The 21173-nt window shown below is 39.3% G+C and overlaps 1 protein-coding gene across 1 annotated transcript; it reads right to left on the reverse strand.

Moving 5' to 3' along the window:
* Positions 1-2992: 2992 nt before the first annotated feature.
* RRP1B (ribosomal RNA processing 1B) lies at positions 2993-20940 on the reverse strand (the record flags this gene model as incomplete). The annotated part of the gene is made up of 16 exons (XM_079535235.1): positions 2993-3183; positions 4245-4311; positions 4906-5049; positions 8201-8940; positions 9707-9832; positions 10222-10241; positions 10673-10770; positions 11475-11569; positions 12130-12293; positions 12812-12876; positions 14275-14404; positions 15713-15774; positions 16846-16931; positions 17653-17710; positions 18728-18810; positions 20808-20940. 16 exons carry the CDS (start codon positions 20938-20940, stop codon positions 2993-2995), a joined length of 2262 nt encoding a protein of 753 aa, XP_079391361.1.
* Positions 20941-21173: the final 233 nt, after the last annotated feature.

Genomic DNA, 21173 nt, shown 5'->3' on the forward strand with positions numbered 1-21173 from the left:
AATTTTTTCCTGCCTGTGATCCATCTAAGCACAGGAAATACAAAAAAGTGTGCTAGAAGCTTTGAGTCACAGAGCTTCGATAGAATATAAAAGATCTTACATGCCCAGTAATTTAAATATAGTTTCAACTTTTTACGTTACTGGATATTGTGCTTTTGAGTCCTCTTGAAGCTATAAGGGATTACAAACTGCTAGAGCTTGAGAAATACAAAGTTGATCAGATTTGTACCAGAAATGTAAAGATAACCATTAAAAAAAACAGTCCTTTAAAGATATGCCACAAGCTTAAATTTTAACTCAGACTATGATTGGCAGCTTCAGAGATGGAAAAACACTATGAAAAAAGCTATGAAGACACATCACACAGGTTAGCCCAGTTTTTCTTTTCCTTTTTTCCCCTTCAGTTAAACCTCCCCTTAGAGAACCATTATGTCTGTGCAGCGAATATCTCAGATGTTATATTTGTTTCTCCTTTATTTATGTCTGTATTCAGTGTTTACTGGAATTTTCATTATCCCAATATTTGGGGTAATTTACGTTAATTAACCTGGCAATGCTAACTGAGCTGCATTGAGGCGATTTTTTTGTTTGTAAAGTTGTCCTGAATGAAATTCCAGACACCACTGAAGACATTACACACTCCGTATGCATATTTATAAAACATTCCACCTCTGACATAGCACAGACATTACATGCATGAATTGCAACACATAATTACATCATCAAAATTGTAGATAAAAAACCTGGCTGCCATTGATGTCTACTATGATTAGTGGTGTCAGCAACACAATACTTGCAATGGGTTCAAAGATCCAGCATCAATTGAAAAAGATCCAGACAACCACTTAAATACATTTCCATAATAGGATATATGTAATAAACAAAATAAAACCAACGTAAAACTCCAGTGTATCCTGATCCTTGATTTTTTTAAGCACACCAAATCCACCTCCTGACTGTTAGCATCTATATCCTTGGAGGAATATAGCATCTTCAACATATGGCATTGATAACCACGCAAATACAAATGCATTTATGCATATTCCACAAAAAACTTCTCACACAGTACAAGATAAACATACAACATACTTATTGTCTTGCAAGAAAATGCATTATGCTAATATATAGAATGAGACTTAAAAAAAATAGATTAATGATAACTGTTTAAACAGCAAAAGCTATCAGTTTTACCAGATGTATTCTCCAGAGATCTATACTGAGAGAAGGAAAGAAGAGGGAAGAAAAAAGAAAGAAAGAAAAAAAATTCGGTCCTTTGTTTTAAACGAGAGAAGACAAGAGCAAAATGACGTTCTAACATCCTGATGGCAATACCACATAGTGAGTGAAAAAACTGTCATGGTTAGAATTAACAACCAAGACCAACCAGCACTCTGTAAGGACAGAAATCTTTTGAAGAAATCTAGGTGAACTATGAAAGTCTGGTTTCAGGCCAGTTGCATATAGGGACTACTCTGGCAGAGGACAGTCAGCACCAAAGACTGGTAAAAAGTGGTATTTAGCAATGCAAATGTGTTACGCCACAAAGTTTAATTCTGCTCAGCGAATTACCAAAACATTTACTAGTTCTCATAGCAGAAGGTACTGAAGTAGTCCTACTTTCTCTAACCTAGGGGATCCCAGAAGGAATGAGTGGGAAGTTTAATGAAGCTCTGTTCTGGCACCAGGTTGTACTTTGAAGCTGAACTCTTACGTAGAGATCTGCTGCAGAGCCTCTGCTTTCTTTGCACAAGCAAAACTCTCAAGTAAAGATTTGATGTCTTTCAACCATATTAAAAAGCTTTTATTTTTATTTGCTTTCTCTTTCCTCATAGTTCCCCCTTGGAATATCGTAACAGTCTCCCACAGAAGTACACAGTGTTCTGTACCAAAGAAAAAAAATAAACATCTGCACATCAGTTAAAAAAAAAAATCCAAGTGTAAGCAATGCAAGGAAACATTGCAGAAAGAAATCTTCTGGTTCTACATCAAAGCCAAAACCAAACTGTTTGGACTGTCAAGTTTTACCCTGTGTTGAGAGGCACCAAAGATTTGAGAGGCATATCCTAACCAAGGATGCACGACACTGATCTAGCTTTACTACAACCAGTGGTTCATTCACTGAATGAGATCTGTTCTGGTAAAATGTGGTGATACCAGCTGCTAAAAAAGAAATCTAGGCTCCCTGTGATACCTCCAGGAAAGTCAGCACTGGAGCTGGAGTGGTGGAGAGACCAGCTGGAATTATCAAAGATTTCTCCCCTGTGAGAGCATGTGAATTACAATAGAGAAGAGGTCAGCTTACCATATGGCAAACGTAAGTCAGCTTTGGCACCTGTATTACCAAAAGTAACAGAGTGAGAGTTCTCAACTCAGCAGAAAACCCACTGTGAAGATTTAACGTATCAGTGATGGGTTGAGCAGCCACATACCTATAACTCCTGGAAAATCTTTCTTAGTTGGGCAAAGCTACCCGAGACCAGCTCCTATTAAGCAGAAACACGAGGTAATTGTTGTTTGCAGAAGAAGAAACAAGATGCCAATGATGGGGTAAGATTTTAAAATACACAAATAACTAACGGAGTTAAAATTTCTGTCGTCTTTTTCCTTTCAAGCCCTGACCCATTAAAAATAGTTTAACAGCATGAATTGCAAGGTTTCTTAAACTGGCTCAAAAAAAATCCCAGAACAATGCAACCCTCACCATTCCTGAATTAAATGTAAAAGTCTATTGTGAATTACGTGGACGGTGACCATATTTTTGTAGACTATACCTGAGTAGAGAGTGGATTTTATTTCTTTTCCGTTAATAGGCAAAACAAATATTTCAAGATACAGCTGAAGTGCTGTTAAAATAGTGATGTCTCAGGTCACAATCAGAATCTTGTATATACAATTCATATTAACTTAAAAAAATAAAGAAGTTCAAAATACCTCCAGACAATGTTATATTTTAGCAAAACGTCCTGTACAAAAGTAGGCCACTGCTGTTGGTTTAAAAGAAACCCCTAGCAGTTATTTTCTTCTTAGTTTGTGCAGTAAGTGGTTTCTTCAGTTCAGGCTCTCTGTCTGGGGTACCTGCAGGAGACTTCAGCACTCCATGACGGGGTTTCTGTGCAGGATTGAAAGCTACACGAGAGGGTCCTTCTGGGCTCACCAAGATACTTTTGTCAGTCTTTTTAAATTCTGTTGAAAAACAAGCAAGTGAATTAAAAAAAATGCAATTACTGGACTCATCAATTATCTGTGGAATTGTCCAGCCCTGGAATTTTGCCTTAGATCCTTAAGTCCATCAGAGATGGTGGTGAAATGCATTTCTTAGCTGTGTCCCTTTGACAGTGAGGTTTGTTGCAATCCACAGAAAGGTTATGAACAATTCATTCCCTGCAGTTCCACAGGCCACCAGAGAATTAGCCTATCCCTCAGAAACAAGTGTTTATGTATCCCATAATCCAGTGTCTCTGTTCTTACAGTTAATCAGCATATACCTCCAGAGACTCCTGGTTATCACTTCTGCTAGTAGATACGCATTTTTGTTTTCTTTGTGCAGCTGTTACATTAACATAAATTAATTTACATAACATAAATGCATACATCAAATCACACTCTTCTACATTTGAATTTGGCCTACAGTATACCTCAAAGTAACAAAAGTAGTTAAGTGAATACATGCAGTTAAGTAAATGCCTTGCTCCATAGCACAGAACAGGAAAAAACACTGTCTGCTTACAGGTGAGACACAGAGAGGGACTGGTATTTATATGCTCATTACTAAATTGCATCAGAGGCAGCCAAAATGAAAGTGAAATTTTCCTGTAATACAGCCTGAGCTCATTAGAACATCAACACCTTTATCCTGAGAAACAGAACAAGCAATGCAGAATATGAAGGGGGGGTGTGCTCCAAAGGCTCCCCCTGCATAACAGGAGGCCAGGGAAGGAGAGATTGTTACTACCACACTCTTCTCAATCTATAAGGCTCCATCTGCAAGTCAACAATGCAGCACCATGTAACGATGCAAGTCTAGCCACCAGGCTGAATATCCTCAACTTCTCCTCTGGTTGGGAACTTGAAGATGGCTTATGAACTAGCCAATGAATTGTTAATAAATACTGAGACAGAAAGAGATCAGACCAATCCTGCTTGAGAGAGATAACAACAATTTCAAAGTACAAATGTGCAAAAGTGCAAAAGCTTCCCCCTTCCTTGGTGAATGTGAGTGTCACACACAGATATATCAGACTCACCAGCAGTCATGTTTTTATTCAAACCAAAGGTGACTTTTTTGGAGCCGGATGATTGCAGCTTATTCAACTGTGAAGCAAAATGAAGGCAGAAAATAAAATAAGACTCCTGAGGCAATAATATGAGTTCTGTTATCTACATCCCATCAAAACTGATCTCTGTTAAGACATTGGTTTTCTAGTCAAAAGCAAACATGCTTAATTTGTAGAGTAAATGACACACTCTAGAATCATTACATAATTTGACATCAAACAAGAAAGTTTGTGTGAATTAGACGGCAGTCTTTTGAAGCCTGTAATGCAAGTGGAAAGAAATGGAGGCTCGGAGTCAGTTAACAGGACTGAAAATCAGGTAAGATTTTTGTTTTATTGTGAAACGAGCGGGTTCAAAATGGCATCCTTTCAACAGAAAGGCATTTTTGAAATCAGTGGAGAATAAAGAATAGACTTTGAAAACACCCACAATTTGTTTTCTGAAATTCTGAAGCTAACTGTAGGTCTGTCTGCAAGGACATGTGACAGCATCTCCAGATTTACCTGCCTGCATTAGAAGATTAACACAGACTGGAAAAAACAGCATGAGTGAGTGTATGTGCTTGGTTTGGGCGTGTTTCAGGAAAAGACTTGCGGCAAGATTTAGCTGCCACTGGTGAAATCACATTACCGGAATGGAGGCTCTGGTGGAGATGGTACTTCTGGCCTTCCTGAAGAGTAATGCCTTTGGGACAGTTGATTTTTCAAATTTTACGAAGTCACTCCCTTGTTTTGCTTTCTTTTTCTTTAATGGCAATAAAGCGGTGCTGCTTTCCTACAAAGACAAAAGGGAAAAAATCCTCAGTACAGAAGTATTGTAACTAATCAATACCTAGTGCAACGATCAGAGCTTACCACACATGGTTCTGTCAATGTTGCCAAAGCTCGGAGAGAGCTGTCTGGTACTCACATAAACCAGTCATCCTAATTAACCCCCAGGAATTAATCTTAGACTTATCCTGACTGAAAACACAACCCTAAGACAGGTTGTGTGCTGGAACACAAAGCTCACTGCATAGCAAAGAAAAAGGACCCTGCCAAACTTTTGCCTGGCTCATCAGAAGGTAAACAAAGCTTTCACCTTCCTGTGCATGATGCTGCCTTACAACCAATTCAGCTCTTCCATAGCACCTCTGGTAGGATCAGATACATAACTAATGAACAAACTCAGCTTTAAGCTGACATGGAAATGAAACAAAGTCAAATATGGTGTCTGTGTGCACTCAAGAAATCCAGCAAGTGTAAGTTGCTACTAGTCTCTTGCCTTCCCCTCAGTTTCACTGTGAGTGTTGCCATTTGCTAAACCTGTCCTTGCCAGAGGGGTTGGAATAAGATGGGTTGACGTGAATGGGATGAAGTTCAACACGACCAAGTCTCAGATCCTGCATTTTGGTTACAACAACCCCATGCAGTGCTACAGGTTTGGGGTTGAATGGCCAGAAGGCTGTTCTCAGGAAAAGGATATGGGGATGCTGATTCTTGGCATAACATGAGCCAGTTGTGCACCCAGGTGGCAAAGAAAGTCAATGGCATCCTAAATTGTATCAGAAATAGTACAGCCAGCAGGAGCAAGGAAGTGATCATCCCTCAGTACTCAGCTCTGGTGAGGCCACATGTTGAATACTGTGTTTGGTTTTGGGTTCTGCACTACAAGAAAGACTTGGAGGCCCTGCAGTGTGTCCAGAAACGGGCAACAAAGTTGTGAGGAGTCTGGAGCATGAGTCTGATGGGGAGCGGCTGAGGGAACTGGGATTGCTCGGTCTGGAGAAAAGGAGGCTCAGGGGAAAACTTTTAGCTATCTACAGCCACCAGAATGGAGGTTGTGGCGAGGTGGGGATGAGCCTTTTCTTCCAGGTAACAGTGATATCACAAGAGGGAATGGGCCTCAAATTGCACCCGGGGAGATTGATGTTGGTTATAAGGAAAAAATTCCTTCTCTGAAAGAGTTGTGAAGCATTGGCAAAGGCAGCCCAAGGCAGTGGTGGAGTCACCATCCCTAGATGTCTTTAAGGGTAGATGTAGCAAATAGGGACATGGTTTAGAAGGCAATATTAGTGGTTAGTAAATGGTTGGACTAGATGATCTCAGTGCTCCTTTCCAGCCTTAATGATTACATGATCTTTAAGGTCTTTTCCAACCCAAGCCACTCTATGATTCTTTGAAAGCTATCCCTTTCAATCCAAGGCAATTCTCAGGATCTGTAATTTTAATGCTAATGAAATGCACTGCTTCAGAGCTTCTCAACATGTTGCCTGTCAACATCAAATGCCTGTGAACTACTGTGAGGCTCATCTGATCTACAAATGTGAAATTCCTAGAACAATTTGCAGCCATGCTGTGGAAAACATTCATGGGGATACAGCTTCTGTCAATTTGCTTTAAAACAAAGCAGAACTCTTCTAGCTTCCTGAATTCTGAAGAGAACCATGAAATAACACTGAATGTGCTCATTTTTCTTCCTTCTCTTCCTTTTTGATATTTGAAGATCATTTCTTAGGTGGGTGTATTATCTTGTGAAATTAAGATCCAAAACATGCCCCTTGTAATTCCTAGGCAAGAGACCAACGTTACCTAATTAAAATTAGGAAATAAAATAACATTCCTCTAATGATGAAATTTAAAAGAAAAAAAAAGGCAAAACCTAATTTCCTCCAAAATTATGTATCTTAGCTTATGCTCTGCAGTGAGAAAAACAGTTTACATACTGGATTAAGAATTGTTTTGGTTCTTTCCTTCTCGGTGCTTTATCATCAAAAAATAGGAAATGTTGAAACAATGTTAACATCATTTTCAGTAATGTTTCAAAATGCATTTTTCCTCACTTGGAGTCTGAGTGATCATATCATGTATGAATCGGCACTACTTAACTGATCATACACTTTTTTTTTTAATTAGACCTTGAAGTCAAACAGAAATGAGCTAACAGGTTAATAATGTGCACTTGTTAATCAGAGGAAGACTCAGTTGTTTTGTATATCACATTTAATTTATGTTTTATAAATTTTCTATCCTGTGAAGTGGGAATGTCAGCAACACTTCCAATGATACAATTGAACCCATAAATGCTTAAGGGTGAACGTACAGACAGAAAATGAATGGTTAAAGGGATTTCAGAGGCAAGAGACAGAATAATATTCTCTCTCAACAACGCCACCAAAAACATACAGTGTAAAATACTTTTGGACTCTCAAATTGCTGAAATCTACCTTCATTGCCAAAAGGAAATGGGAATGGAAGGTGCAGGGGGAAAAAAATGAACTTGTTCCCAAACTGCAAAACTACACGTAGCAAGAACAGTGCAGTCAGACCTTCCTAGCGAAAGTACAGCCTGACTTTTGTGAGGAACTAGATCATCCTCAAAAGTGATCGTGGAACCACTGATGACACTGAAATTTCCCAGTGCCAGACTATCTGTTCACTCTTTTCTGCATAGCACTAACAAGATGCAGAAGTGAGTTAGCAAAAAAAGCCATGATTGGAATTACTGAAAGCAATGTCACAAGGAGCTTATACTAATCCAAGAATACGGTGTTGCTGCTGGACTAAAAAGGTTCCATCTCGGCATTCCCATCCTTTTGCCAAGACATGGCAAGACTGCACACATGCTTGTTCAGACACCCAGTGCAAATCAATAATTAACTCAAAGGGGAAATAAAAAAAAATCAAACAAACAACCCTAGCCAACTACAAAGGCAACTCTACAACCTAACCAACCAAGTTTCAGTTACATGAATTCTTTCACAGGGATAGCTGGCCCAGGCTCTAATGTTACAGCGTAAGGAGATGTAAAAATGTAGCAGGGGTGAGAGGACTCTTGGGAAACCCATCCTTTTGGTAACTGTACAGGTCAGATGTAAAAAATAGCCTGCAAGTTTGTGAAGAGGGCAAAAGGGAGAGGAAAAAAAATGAAAAATAGATCTACATACCTCCATTCTACTTTTCTTGCATGCAGTCTCCAGAATTCCATTGCCTTCAACAGAATTTATCACATCTATAACTTTTCGCTTCTTTTTCAAGGTTGCTGTTTTCTGGTTGGAGACTTTCATCCCTTCCAGGGCAACCAGCTTTGTCTTTTTCTTCAATTTGACCTTTCTGGCGGGTTCAGATTCAGAGCCCACATCTCTTGACAGTGGGCCCTTCTTGTTGGATTTCAAGTCTGCCTGCTGCAAAAAGTTCTCCCCATTGACCAAAGCAGACCCTGCTTTTTGTTTCTTTTTCCCAGCCTTAGGAATTAATGGTGTGACAGATGGGTTGACATGCTCTGCCTTGTTGGCATTAGCTGCACCATTTTGACACTCCAGCTTTCCAAGAACATTCTGCACTTTTGGATTCATTTTCTCTGACTGAATCTTTTTACTCTGCTCTGTGTCAGTCTGACTGCTCTGTGCAGTGATGCTGTGCTTATCTCTGGTCTCACTTACTGCATTTCTGATCTCATTTGTCTCATTAACTAGCAATTTCTTCTTCTTCAACTTATTATTTTCTGGCATCTTTCCTGGGTTAAATTTAACAGATCCAGATGTTTCAGCTACTCCCTCCTCAGAATTTCCATCGATTGTTCCAGAATCAGCATGTGGGCTCTCCCTTATCTTCCTTTTTTTTCTCCTCTTCTGTGGAACTGATGCCTCCTTTGCACTTGATGTCTCCTGTTCATCCTTCCCCGAGCCTACCCCAAAAGGAACGTCATACAACACAAATGTGAAACAAAAAGGTACATGCAGCAAATGAATTGTGGTTAGTCCTTCATTTTTATTTTTATTTTTTCCTCCTAATAGACATAATATTTTCTTGTTTTACTGTTACAGCTGCTCAGGACCATTGCATTCCCTGAACTTCTAGCCTAATTAATATTTTGCTGATCTTGCCTTGTCACAGCTGACTTCTAAGCCATTCCATGGGGGAACAATACTCTGTACAGAAATAATGTTAGAAAGAGTTATTATCTACGTATTAATCCCAGAAGAAGAGCAACTCAGGGGTTCAGTAATTCAGTGAGATATTTTTGGTACGATTCAGCTTTGGCCATGTCAGTATTAGACATACTGCTATAAACTCGTTCCTGCTTCTTAGAAACTTTCTTCACCTATCCAAAAGCTCCACCAAATTCTAATGCTCTGATATCCTTTTCCAGGAACACTGACACGATTCTGTTTTTCTACAGTAAGTGAAATGCTCAATGGAGTAATGCAAACAACTGCTTTCAGTTCTCCTTTTGATCAAAACTGAGGTGATCTTCACCTCAAAAATGAGAAACCAAATTCCCATCACAGATTGAACAGACCTTAATTTCACTGTTAATCTTCACTGCAATACAAATCAGTGCGCTCTAAACAACAGTTTATGCTTTCTTCAGAACTGCAGTACCTGATACTTTCTGTTATTGGACAAATGATCATAGATCATCTCTCTTAGAAAGGCTGACCTTGTCTTACCTTTCACTTTTTCCAAACTGTTTTTCTCTGAATGTTTAACAACTTTTTTCTTTCGCCTTCCTCTGCTGAATGTATCATCGTCTTCATCTGTAGAAACATCTTCAGGGAAATCTTGGGGGAAAATTCCTATTGAGGGGAAAGGGTAAGGTATCTGAAAAGCACTGGTATTTTCTATGTTGCTGTTCACACACAGTGTAATTCCCACAGAAAGCAGATCAACTCATTCTTACCCATTCAACTCAAAACAAAATCCTGCCAGTGATTCCTATTTGATTAAGTAAAAATAACAATCTTTCATTTAAGGACAAAGGACAGGGTTGGTGAAATTGTAAAGGGGATTTGGCAATCTCACAAAAAACATGCAATTAGTCCTAGTGAAGTTAAAGGAAAAAGCCCACAACACTACAGTATCCTTGAAAAGCAGCTTAAAAAACAACAAAGATTTGCAATACACATTGCATGGGGATCATTACATATTCTTTAAATGAAAGAAATTCCTTCTGCTCAATCCTTACCTTCTGCTAAATCCTGGAACCTGGAGGTAAGAAGGAAGGGAGAGAAGGAAGAACAAATCAGCATTACTGATTTAGTACCAATTGCAACACAAGTAGCACAGCGTCACTGTACTCATTATAATTCTGTTGAAATAGAAATGATTTTACAAAGGAGTTATAAAATGCTTACTCCAGAAGAGATCCAGAATTGAAAGTCTTGAGAAAAGAGGAATTTAATGCTCCTGTAACAATAATTTGTGTCACATATAATGAAATGTGACATTCTGCAAGGCACAGCCACCCAGTGCAGACAGACCACAGTTGCCAATGAGGAACAGCAGCACAGGCTTCTTCAGGCACTTGCCAGGTAAGCCTTCCTTTGTGAGACTGTCACCAGAACAAGAGGGCGAAGGAAAAGTGAAGTAATTTAAGACAAGATAGCACAAGCAAGGCATATTTCAACAGTACTCACTTTTTGACCAGCTTGTACAGACGCTTTCTGTTAAGGGCAGGTGTATTTTTCTTGCTTGCCAGTTCAAAGAGTTTGTCAGCAACAGCCTTATAATCAAACTGTTGGAGGAAAGGACAATATGGCTTTTCTTACTAAACTTATCGTGCAAGACAACCCAATGAGACTAACATTAACATCAACTCAAGAACCAGACACACCTTTTAAACACTGACTTCCTTTAAACCCAAAGTAATTTTCTTTTGAAATGTACACCTTCACACATTTCTACTCGCTTTTAAAGGTGTTTGTACTCGGTATTATTTCCTGAAACATGTCTAACCTTAATTCCTATTGATGAAAAAAGCTAACCAACTTCAGAACTCCCCAAAATATTTAGTTAAGGACCAGATTTAAAGTATACCATTTCTTGTTTAAAAGCTACAGATGGGTGAAGAATATCTGCCTGAATGTGCACAAATGGTGCATCTTTCAGAAACACTACACTGCACTGGAAATAAGCCTAGAAAACACGAATTGCAACTTGTTACTCTCTTACTTTTGCTCTTAGTGTCAATAAAACTTATGGTGACTTCTTGACCATCCACAAGGCCACACATTTCTGAACTTCTGAAATAGGAAAGGAAGAGCAAAAGGAAGAAGGTATAGTAGAGGAGAAAGAAAGAATCAGGGAAGAGGATTAAAATTTTATAACATGTTTATCTGATTCATACTCTTTCTTTCTGCACATGTTGAAATAAACAAATCAGCAACAAAAAAGAAAACACAGAGGGGGCACTGCTAACAAAGAAAGCAAGTCACAAACCTGAAGAACAGGCCCAATACTGTCATCAGCATTTTCATATGCATCCTCTGTTTTTTCAGCGCTCTGCGCTGATTTTCCTGACAAACGTCTATTCGCTGTTAATAAAAAGTAAAACCAAAACATTGAATATTAATGCTTAGTTTGTAAAAACAGACACCAAGCACTACTCTCATATAGCAGAAGATTAGCTGCAATTTTCTTCACACCACCTTGTGAGCCTGTCCTGCTTTAACTGCTTTAGGTTGCCACTAGGCAATACACAATAATGCCATTACCTGAGAACACAAACATACTTGTATCAAAAACCTGCCTGCTCTCGTTTTTTTTCCATTCATTTTTAGTTCCCACAGAATGCCAAAACCACACGGTCTTTTAAAAAGTTCTGAACACCCAAGAGCCAAAAGCCAGACTGGATTATTTAGCACTGTTGTAGAAAGCTGGTATAATCTGTTTCTATTGAAACCATCCATTACTGTGACATGTTCTTGTGGAATCACTTTATTTAAGCACATCTGAAGGAAAACAAGGAAAAAGACAATCACTTTCACATCACCCTGGACACGTGTTTGAGTGGTTCAGTGCAGAAATGTATTTTTAAGAAATAGACTATTTAAATTTTTATTATTACTAAGGATACTCATAACTTCGTCCTCACCTTTGGTTTTCAGCATCTCTTTCTTTCCCTGTTCATCATCTTCAGACACATCTTCCTCATCACTGCTGCTTTCCAGTTCTTTCATTAGGTCTTCAATGGCATACGGGGACTGATCCACAATGATCTCAAAGATACCACTGGCTACAGCATGCATCACAGAAGGACTGTGTTAAAAGAGAGCAGGAATGAGAGCTGAGAAGCAGAAGCATGCTCTTTTCTGTGGAGATTTGGGGGACACAAGGAAAACGAGTAATAGGGAACAAAGAGAAAGGGCACCTAGCTCCACAGATGGGAAAAGTCATTCTATTAATTTCTAAAAAGCAGTCCTTAACATCCAAATAATCATGGCTAGTGGGTGTTTTGCTAACATTCCCCTCTTAAATTTCACAGTGTTTACATGCTGCTTTCCATTACATTGCTGAAACAGTCCAACCTACTCACCTGTTCTACACATGCTAGAAACAAAACCAACCAACACAGGTTGACATGTTTTTTTATAAATCTATAAAGATTACTTATCAATTTTAGAAACATAAATTATCCTCAAGTGATTACGCACACAGTAAAATATCCTTCTTTCTCTATGTTCTGAAGTTACACCATGGCTTTTCTTGTTTATTTGGATATTATGAGGTAGAATGTCTTAATTCTTAACAAGTATTTATCCTTTCATTAAACTTACTCTTTTGATTTGGCAACGAAATTGCAGAAAGGTTCAATGAACTTAAGACTCTGGTCTGCTGTGAGCTGTATGATTAGAAAGATAGGAGCAGTTAGCACAGTAAACATATGTGCATTCAAATTCCTTAAATATTTGGTGTGTGTTTGTGTGTGATGGGATCATCTTTAACAAGTTGTGCCAGTGTCTTTCAGCATACTCTCTAATTCCACCTGACAGGAATATCCAGTGGCTTTTTGTTACCACTGCTACCACTAACTTTCAAATATTCTTTGGAAGCATTCTAAAAATGCTAACAGCTTTGCAAACTTTAACTTACTGAGGAGAAAAACACAATGAGTGAGGCTTCGTATTTCAGAAATAGAAAAATGAGATGGGAAAACCTTAGGTAGTTTGGTGCACATTCACAAAGACAGACTGTGACATGAATAAGATCTGGCTTTCCTTTAACCTGCCAGCCCGCACCACGACAGTCAGCTACAGCACTATTACAGTACTACTGAAGTACAGTACTACTGAAATACCATTTTCCTAAGCTCAATTTATCACCTGTAACTTCAAGTGGTCTTCAAGACTAAATCCCTGCTATTTGTGGGGCTGTCACTATGGAGCTTACAGGTATCATACAGGCTCCAAGAGCAGACTGGTCTCTCACCCTCCACCAGCTGGAACAATAAAAGTGGCAGGCAAGATCATATGCAACGATGACTGTAAAAAATACAAATGGAAAGCTGCTAACTGTTTCCTCCATCGCTACGGTTAAGTATCAGATTGAAGAAATAAGGAGGAGAATGTGCACAAACCGAGAACTAAGCATGGGGCAGCAGGCAGCTCACCCTAGTGGAGTAACAAGAAAAATAAAGTTTGGAAGAAGTTCGGCAGCAACAGGCTTTTAGTTGCTGCAAAACTGCGGCACTGAAACAGAAAGAGACAGCAATCCACAGCAAAGACAGACCCACGTCATCATCAAAATGAGCAACTAAATGTAAAGGGTAACTTGCTCACTGCACAGGTCCAAAGCTCACAATAAAAAATGACACGTAACTTTGACAGCTTGCTTTCTTCCTCTATGTAGGTGCATTATAGAATCAGCCAAGAGCAGGCTGCGGGCCCATTTTTGCAAAAGGATTGCCATCTGTGTTCTTGCAGGGAAAAACAATTTAAGTCCTTTCAGAGAAACAAACAGTTCAGAATGGCATAACTCTTCCACTGCTATTTCCAACCTAAACTGGGAGCTGTGTATGTACCAGTACTTAAGGACCTAAATTACTATATTCTCACTTTCTGCACTAAGACACAAAGAAAGTGAAGGCGTAAATTGTAATAAGTTACCTTCTTCATGCTTATTCAGTGTTGCTATGCTATATTTAAAACTGTTAAACATATAGAATGTAAAGAAATCATATTTCTTTTAAGGTTCTCCAAGCTACACTGACATTTATCAGGAATACAATGCACTTTCTAACCTCCTTTGCACCAACTTTAGCCAATTCTTGCAGATAGATATCAATGAAGTGGAACTTTATCCCTTTGGGAGTATTGCTGTCTGGGTCCATGACTTCTTTCATTAGTAGCTGCAATAGCATTTCACTTAGGCTACAAGGAAAGAGAAAAAAAAAAAAGGAAAAAAAAAGAGCAAGATATTAATATTCAACTGTTCAGGTTCCGTTTGCTTTGAAAAGAGACCCCAGTCATTCACAGTTTTACTTGTTCTTAAGGTGGGAGTTCAACACAAGAAAAAAATTCTATTGTGGATTTTCATCTTACAGAAGAATTTAATAAGAAATCCACATACAATTAGAACTTCTTGCAGTCTAGATTATTTTGTCACATCGTACAATCCACTCAGCACAGTCTGCTAGAGTGGAATTCACAGTTTTAAAATTCACTTGAATATGGACCAAACTTTTATTATGCTATATGACTTATGGATAGGACGTTTTGAGCAGGGCATTCCTGAAGACCCAAATGTCATCCTTGATGAGTGACATCTCCCGCTCCTCATTTTATGAGATAACTTTCATTTTGGTGTACATCCAACAATTCAATTTAACACTGATCCTTCTCAATCTCATTTCCATTGCTCAGACTTTGTCTTCATTAAAGCATACTCTGTCCCTCACAGCAAAACAGCGACCCGTGGGCATTTATCAAATGCAAAACTAGGATAAAATAGAGAGGCTGACAGGTACATTCCTATTTTCTTTTCATTCTCATTTCCTGTTTCCATGAAATTATGCCCATATGCATCCATACTCCAGAAGGTAAAAGACAAAGAAGATAAACATAATACTAGGCTATCACTTTCAATCAACACTTCAAAGACTGCCATCAGCTTAAATGCAGAACAAGCTTACAAGTGGCAGAAAGTAGAGCAGGATAACTGCAATCACTTGCATTTTATGGCATATGGAAGAAACATAAACAAAATCATGAATGTAAACTGGCTTCCTGTTGCATACAACAAGAACAGCTTCCAGATCTGTCTTATAAAAAGGCAAGTCACCACGATTAAACAGAATAAATTAAAAAAAAAAGCCACAACCAATTAAAGAAAAAGCCACAACCAATAAGAAACACATAAGAGTAAAAAAGTTCATTTTCTGTGTTTTCCTGATGTTGACTCACAGTCTAACCCCTCCATAGAAGAAAATTCACTGCTAGTTCTCCTGGCTAGATACGGAAGATCTGGGAAACCATATTACATATTTGAAAGTCTCATGTATCAAGACTCCTTTCTAAGCTACGTATTGTAATTGATACAGAAAGCAAATAAGTCTTACAGCTGAAGCTTCATGGCAGTGCTACCTGTGAAGAAAAAGGATCTATTAAAGGAAAATATATTTTGCAAAAATAAATTGGTAAACTTCCCTACAATGCAATTACATTCAGGAATCTGCTTACCTTTCATCCCAGTCATTTCTTTTCAGCACTTCAAAAGATTGCCTCAAAATCATACGGATTAGCTGCAAAGTACAAAATCTGTTACAGGTGTTCATGATAACGGATGAGAGTTAGTGTGACTGTAACAGGAATACAGCTCTTAGTGAAGCTCTTCAGAGCACAAGATGAAAAGCTTCCTCCCCCGAACATTTTGATAGACTTGTCTATCATGTCAAGCAATGTGCACTGAGGTTCAAATGACAATAAAGTATTTTCATGTCTCAAGCCCAGCAAAATCAATGACAGCCTCTACTGTACAGCTCTGTCCAGCTCCATCACCCTGATTTCCTCATTAAGTGCTGGAAGACCTAAAGACCCCGACAACTTGAAGAAGCTGGAGACAACAATGAAGACAGATTACAAAATAATCATTTAATTGACGAGAACCTTTTCCTAAGAGATAGCCGTGTGTAAAATAAATGCATTAACCTGATTCAAACACTGAAGCATCTCCTTTCTCCTAACATTGAGAAACAAACAGCAGCAACAAATGTGCCAGCAATTACTTCATTTGAAACAAAAAGATTAATTTTGTTCTTGCAAAGGCAGATCTTTTAAGAGTGTTCTTTCAGTGATTTTACTATCTGTTTTAATATAGCACTTCCTACAGAAAGAATTCTGATAGCTGAATGTGCTACGGTGGATACTTTAGTACTGGAAAGTTGGCATTCTAGTGACAACTGGTTTGTTAAATGGAGTCATAAATGTCTTTTGACAGCCCACTGTAAATCACTGATCTTGATGCAGTGTCTGCTGAGATAGTATCAATATGCAGTGAGAGCACTTATGCATGGAATCAGCTTTCTTTCTAAGAAGTTCTCTCAGTGTAATCTATGAGAAACATCACTGTGGTATAAAAGAGGGTAAACAAAAAAAAATAACTCTCAGCACGACATAAACTGTCATGACTTTTAAATTCGTGATAGTGTGCAAAAGCCTTAAAAGTAAATATGTTTTGCAATGAATAATGAAAATAGTCACTTGTCTTCTCTTAAAACATACACAGATGCATGTGCTGGATGCTGCCTTCCAGCACACCACCATATTCTACACATATTCAAAAAAAAAAAAAAAGCTGCAATAGTCAACATTACCATATAGTACTTATCGAGACGTAGATTGTCTATTCCATTCCACTCACGGCTCATAGTTTGCCAAAACGTTCGAATGAACAAGTGCTCTGCAAAAGAATAAAAGAGAAGACTTGTAACTGCTTGTCTGGCATGCAGGTTTCTTCTGTTAACCCCAAAAATCTCAAGAAATCACTTCAAGATGAGGGAGAACTGCATTTTCCTAGGGATTTGCCCAGTGACTGACGTAGATCCGTGAGTAGATATGCTTGAGTCAGGTACACATCCACTAAACAAAGCAAGAAATGGCACACAGCTACTTTTAAAGACAAGCACAATTACAGTGACAATTGAAATAACAACATTACTGAGGCTGAGCTTTGTACCCATACATTTTCAGGCATATATGCACAAGTTTGAGCATTCATTTCTACTCATGCTAGTCAAGGCGCTGATCAAGCACTGCATTTCAAGTGGATTTTGTATGTTTTGTGCTTAACAGCTCATGAAACAAGATTGGATTTGAGCAGGAAATACACAGAACAGCAAGTTAAGGGGTTAAGTTTTCTCTGCCATCCACCTGGCAAAAATCTCATCTTCCTCACACTGGAGAGACAACCCTTCCCCTGCAACAACCAGAAATAAACTGCATCTGATCCAGGGTCTTGATACTTTCCTAAATGCAATCACATGTACCAGCTGGACAGCCAGCAAAGGGAAAAACAAAGTTATGATCCAGATCTGTCTCTACCCTAGGACTGTGAAAGTAGGCTCAAAGTCATCAAACATTAAAGCACCTTGAGAAGAGTCAGATAATTAAATAGTACTTACGAGCCTCTGTATTCTGAATCACATGGATAAGCTGTGAAATGTTATTTGCAAGTTCCTCCTAAAGGTAAACAAATACAGTTAGTATAGTGTATTTCAGAGCTTGGTCTTCTTACTACACATTCAACAAGAGAACAGCCAGAAATATGAAGAAACATCCCTCATAAAACATTCTCTTAACAACTGCTTTTGTACCATAGTTTGTACTGGGATTAGGTTAGTTACAAGATAAAATTCAAGGCTATGAAGCCCTGTTTGACCAGCTCCCTGCACAAATCATCCTATTGACAGCAAGACTGAAGTAGGAAAAGAATAATCCAACATATCTGAATTAACACGCGATGTAAAACTTTTGGGGTACTCTTCTCATGTAGCTTAAATGTAGGTACACCTCTGTATTATTTGTGAGATAAATAGAGAATAAACATTACTTATGAGGTGAACAGAGAAGCAATTTGAAGCCTGATTAAGTGAGGTTACTAAGATTTCTACACCAAAACTGGCATCTTTTGAAAATAGGTAGACAAATCAAAGAAGGGGGCAAAAAGTTGGTAATAGAAAAAATATCATCAAACTCCTCATACTAAGGAATGTTTGGATTTTGTGTTGAGGGACACGGTTTAGTGAGAAATATTGGTGATAGGTGGATGGTTGGACTGGGTGATCTTGTAGGTCTTTTCTTGCTGATTCTGTGATTTCTGTGATTCTAACAAAAAACAGGAAACATGAGACTTTCAAACTCAGCGAAGCAAAGGTTGTAGGTATGCTGAAGTTGCAGGTAAGGGCAATCTGCTGTTACTGCTGTAATTCCATCAAATCAATGCACTTCATAGCAATATATATTTCATCTGAAAGGTAAATAGTTACATCTGCTTTTGAAAGGGTGACTGCAAACACCACATGGTCCACAAGGTGAGGATCACTGACTTAGTTAACTCTACTGAATGTACCACAGTCAGGGCAAGATAGAACAGTGAGCAAGACTCACTCAAGTCATTTTCACTATTCTGAAGTAGTATGTCCTTAAAGTACATTTTAGAAGACACCCACTCAGACAAACATAAAAGCAGTACTATACCTGTAGCAGCGGTTTATCCTGCATCCACATACAATAGAACAGTCCCTTCCATATTTTCAGCAGTTCTTCCTGGCTGAAGCCACCTAGGGTACAGAATAAGCGTGACTGAAAATGAAACATCCCACACTTCCACCAAAATGCTTTCAAGCAGTTCTTTCTTTCTGCTTCCCTCTATTTCCCATTTTTTCTTTCTTTTTGTCATATTCTTATGAGTGAATACTGATTCCTACAATAAGCAGACTAACACCACTTGATTTCATGCCTTTAAGATTTTATTGTGTGCCAAAGTAACAAAGACTTCAAAGAAATCACAGAGATGAGAGATGAACACTAAGGTAAATCTGATAAATCCGTCCGCTGTTAAGCTTTGTTCCCTCTGGCACACTGCTAAGAGATGACAAGTGCAAAACCTAGAATACAGCTTTTTAGTGCTTAGTGCTTTTTTTTTTTAACCAGTATCTTTATGCAAGATACTAAAGATAGAAGAAAAGTCAACCCTCCAATTATCAGCTCAGAATAGCACGCTCTTCTCTTACATGGTGCAGTGGAACTGCCAGGTCAAAGCCTGAACCAGTGGTTGAGCACCAGGTGAGGAGTGGCTAACCTAGGGAGTGCAGGTACAAGCAATGCACCTGAGAGGGAGAAGGGCTTGAGCCTGGATCCATCCACTCTCATTAAACTGTGAGCAGCACCCCTCTGGATAGAGATTACCTATCTTTCAAGCTGTTGCTGGTTGTCAGAAGAGTTGAGTCAATTTTCCTTCTTTATTACCTGCTATTGCTTTGTAGTGCCTGTATCCTATTCATTGCCTTTTTTTTTTTTGCCATACACAAGGAATGGATTTTAAGAATGGATTGATCAGAAAAACAAAAAAGACCACTTCTGAAAAATAATGTGCTTATCCAAGTTCATCCACACACATGTAATGACTTCAGAGATTCAGTGGTTCTATGCTTCCTCTGGAATTTAACTCCACTGAAGTGAGGCTCTAGCTCTTCAGAAAGGTTCCCTGGCATGGCTAATAACTCAATCCTAGCATAGATCATACTGAACAGTCCATGGCCTGTGTTCTGCCTACCTATGGACCACGAGACGAAGTCAGCAGGAACTCTGGTACCTCATTCAAAAGTTGGCAAGTTCTTTATTGTTCAAGTGAAGGACTCTAACTGGCTTACCTGATGTGTGACTCTCATCTCCGACAAAGCACTGTACAGACATATGCCTGCTTACTCATAAATAACTTGAAAATTTTAAAAAAAAAAAAAAAAACAACTCTTCCTGAACATAACACTCTTTTTTCAAGACCAAATCAGCTAACTTTCATTTTAATATTACTAGCTTGAACTTTACTTGAGAGCAAATAAATCTAAGAGCACTGGAAATCAGTCACTTTGCTTTTCGCCTTGTTTGAATTTCACGGTGGGTTGATCTTCACGTGCAAAAGGTTTACTGACTGCTTCACTCTGGTGGTTTCCTAGTATTTTAAGGCATTAATTAACATGCAACCTTATCTGCTAGTGAGGGAGCTCCTATCCACCTGAGAGTTTCCACAAACTGGGAGGAATCTACACTTTGCAGTGAGACTGAACATAGTGATATAAGAAATATGAATATAAAGATGCTACATCTAGCACAGGAAATGCCCCAAACTAAAACAATCCGCACTTCGGAGGGACAGTGCGTACATTTGCTTGCTCTTACTAATCCCTAGGCATCTCCTTTGATTTATTTATAGCAACTGTCAGGAAGAAAGCCAATGGGTATCCTGGGGTGCATTAAAAAGTGGGGCGAGCAGGTCGAGGGAGGTGATTTTCCATCCTCCCACCCCCCCCCGCTCTGCTTTGATGACGGTTAAGGGCCCGGAGCACCCCCCTTATGAGGAAAGACTGAAACAGCTGGGACCACCTCCTCAGCAGGCAGCAGAGCATAAAACCACAGCCTTCAACTCTCACATACTGCGAAATAGATGCGTAAAGGTTAAAACAAGAAAAAAGAAAGGAGGAAGCAAAGTAGCGAGCCCTGATCCCCACAGAGAAGTCTCAGCACAGGCCCTCCCCACACGTGCCCCGCCGCTCCGTACCGTCCGGGCGCTGCGTGCGGACGCTGATATAGCCCCGCAGCTTCTTCACGGCGCGGTCCCGGATTCGCTTCTCGTTGGCGGCCAGCCGCTGCGCGAACTGGATCTCAGGAGCCTGAGCGGCGGCGGGAGCCATGGCCCGGCAGCACCGCACCGCGCCGTGCCGTGCCACCGACACTCGGGCGCACACTGGTGACGTCACCGAAAGCGCCGTCGCCTTTTTTCTGACGTCATCAGTCTTGGGGTGGGGGCTGGTCGCGGTGTGGGAGAGTAGTTGCGCCCCGCTTTTACACAAACTCTCTCAATAATAATAATAGTAATAAATAGACAACTGTTGTGCCTAAAGGTGTTTTTATTCGCTGTAAATCA

Source organism: Tetrao urogallus (assembly GCF_951394365.1).
Source record: "Tetrao urogallus genome assembly, chromosome: 1".
Classification (NCBI taxonomy): Eukaryota; Metazoa; Chordata; class Aves; order Galliformes; family Phasianidae; genus Tetrao; species Tetrao urogallus.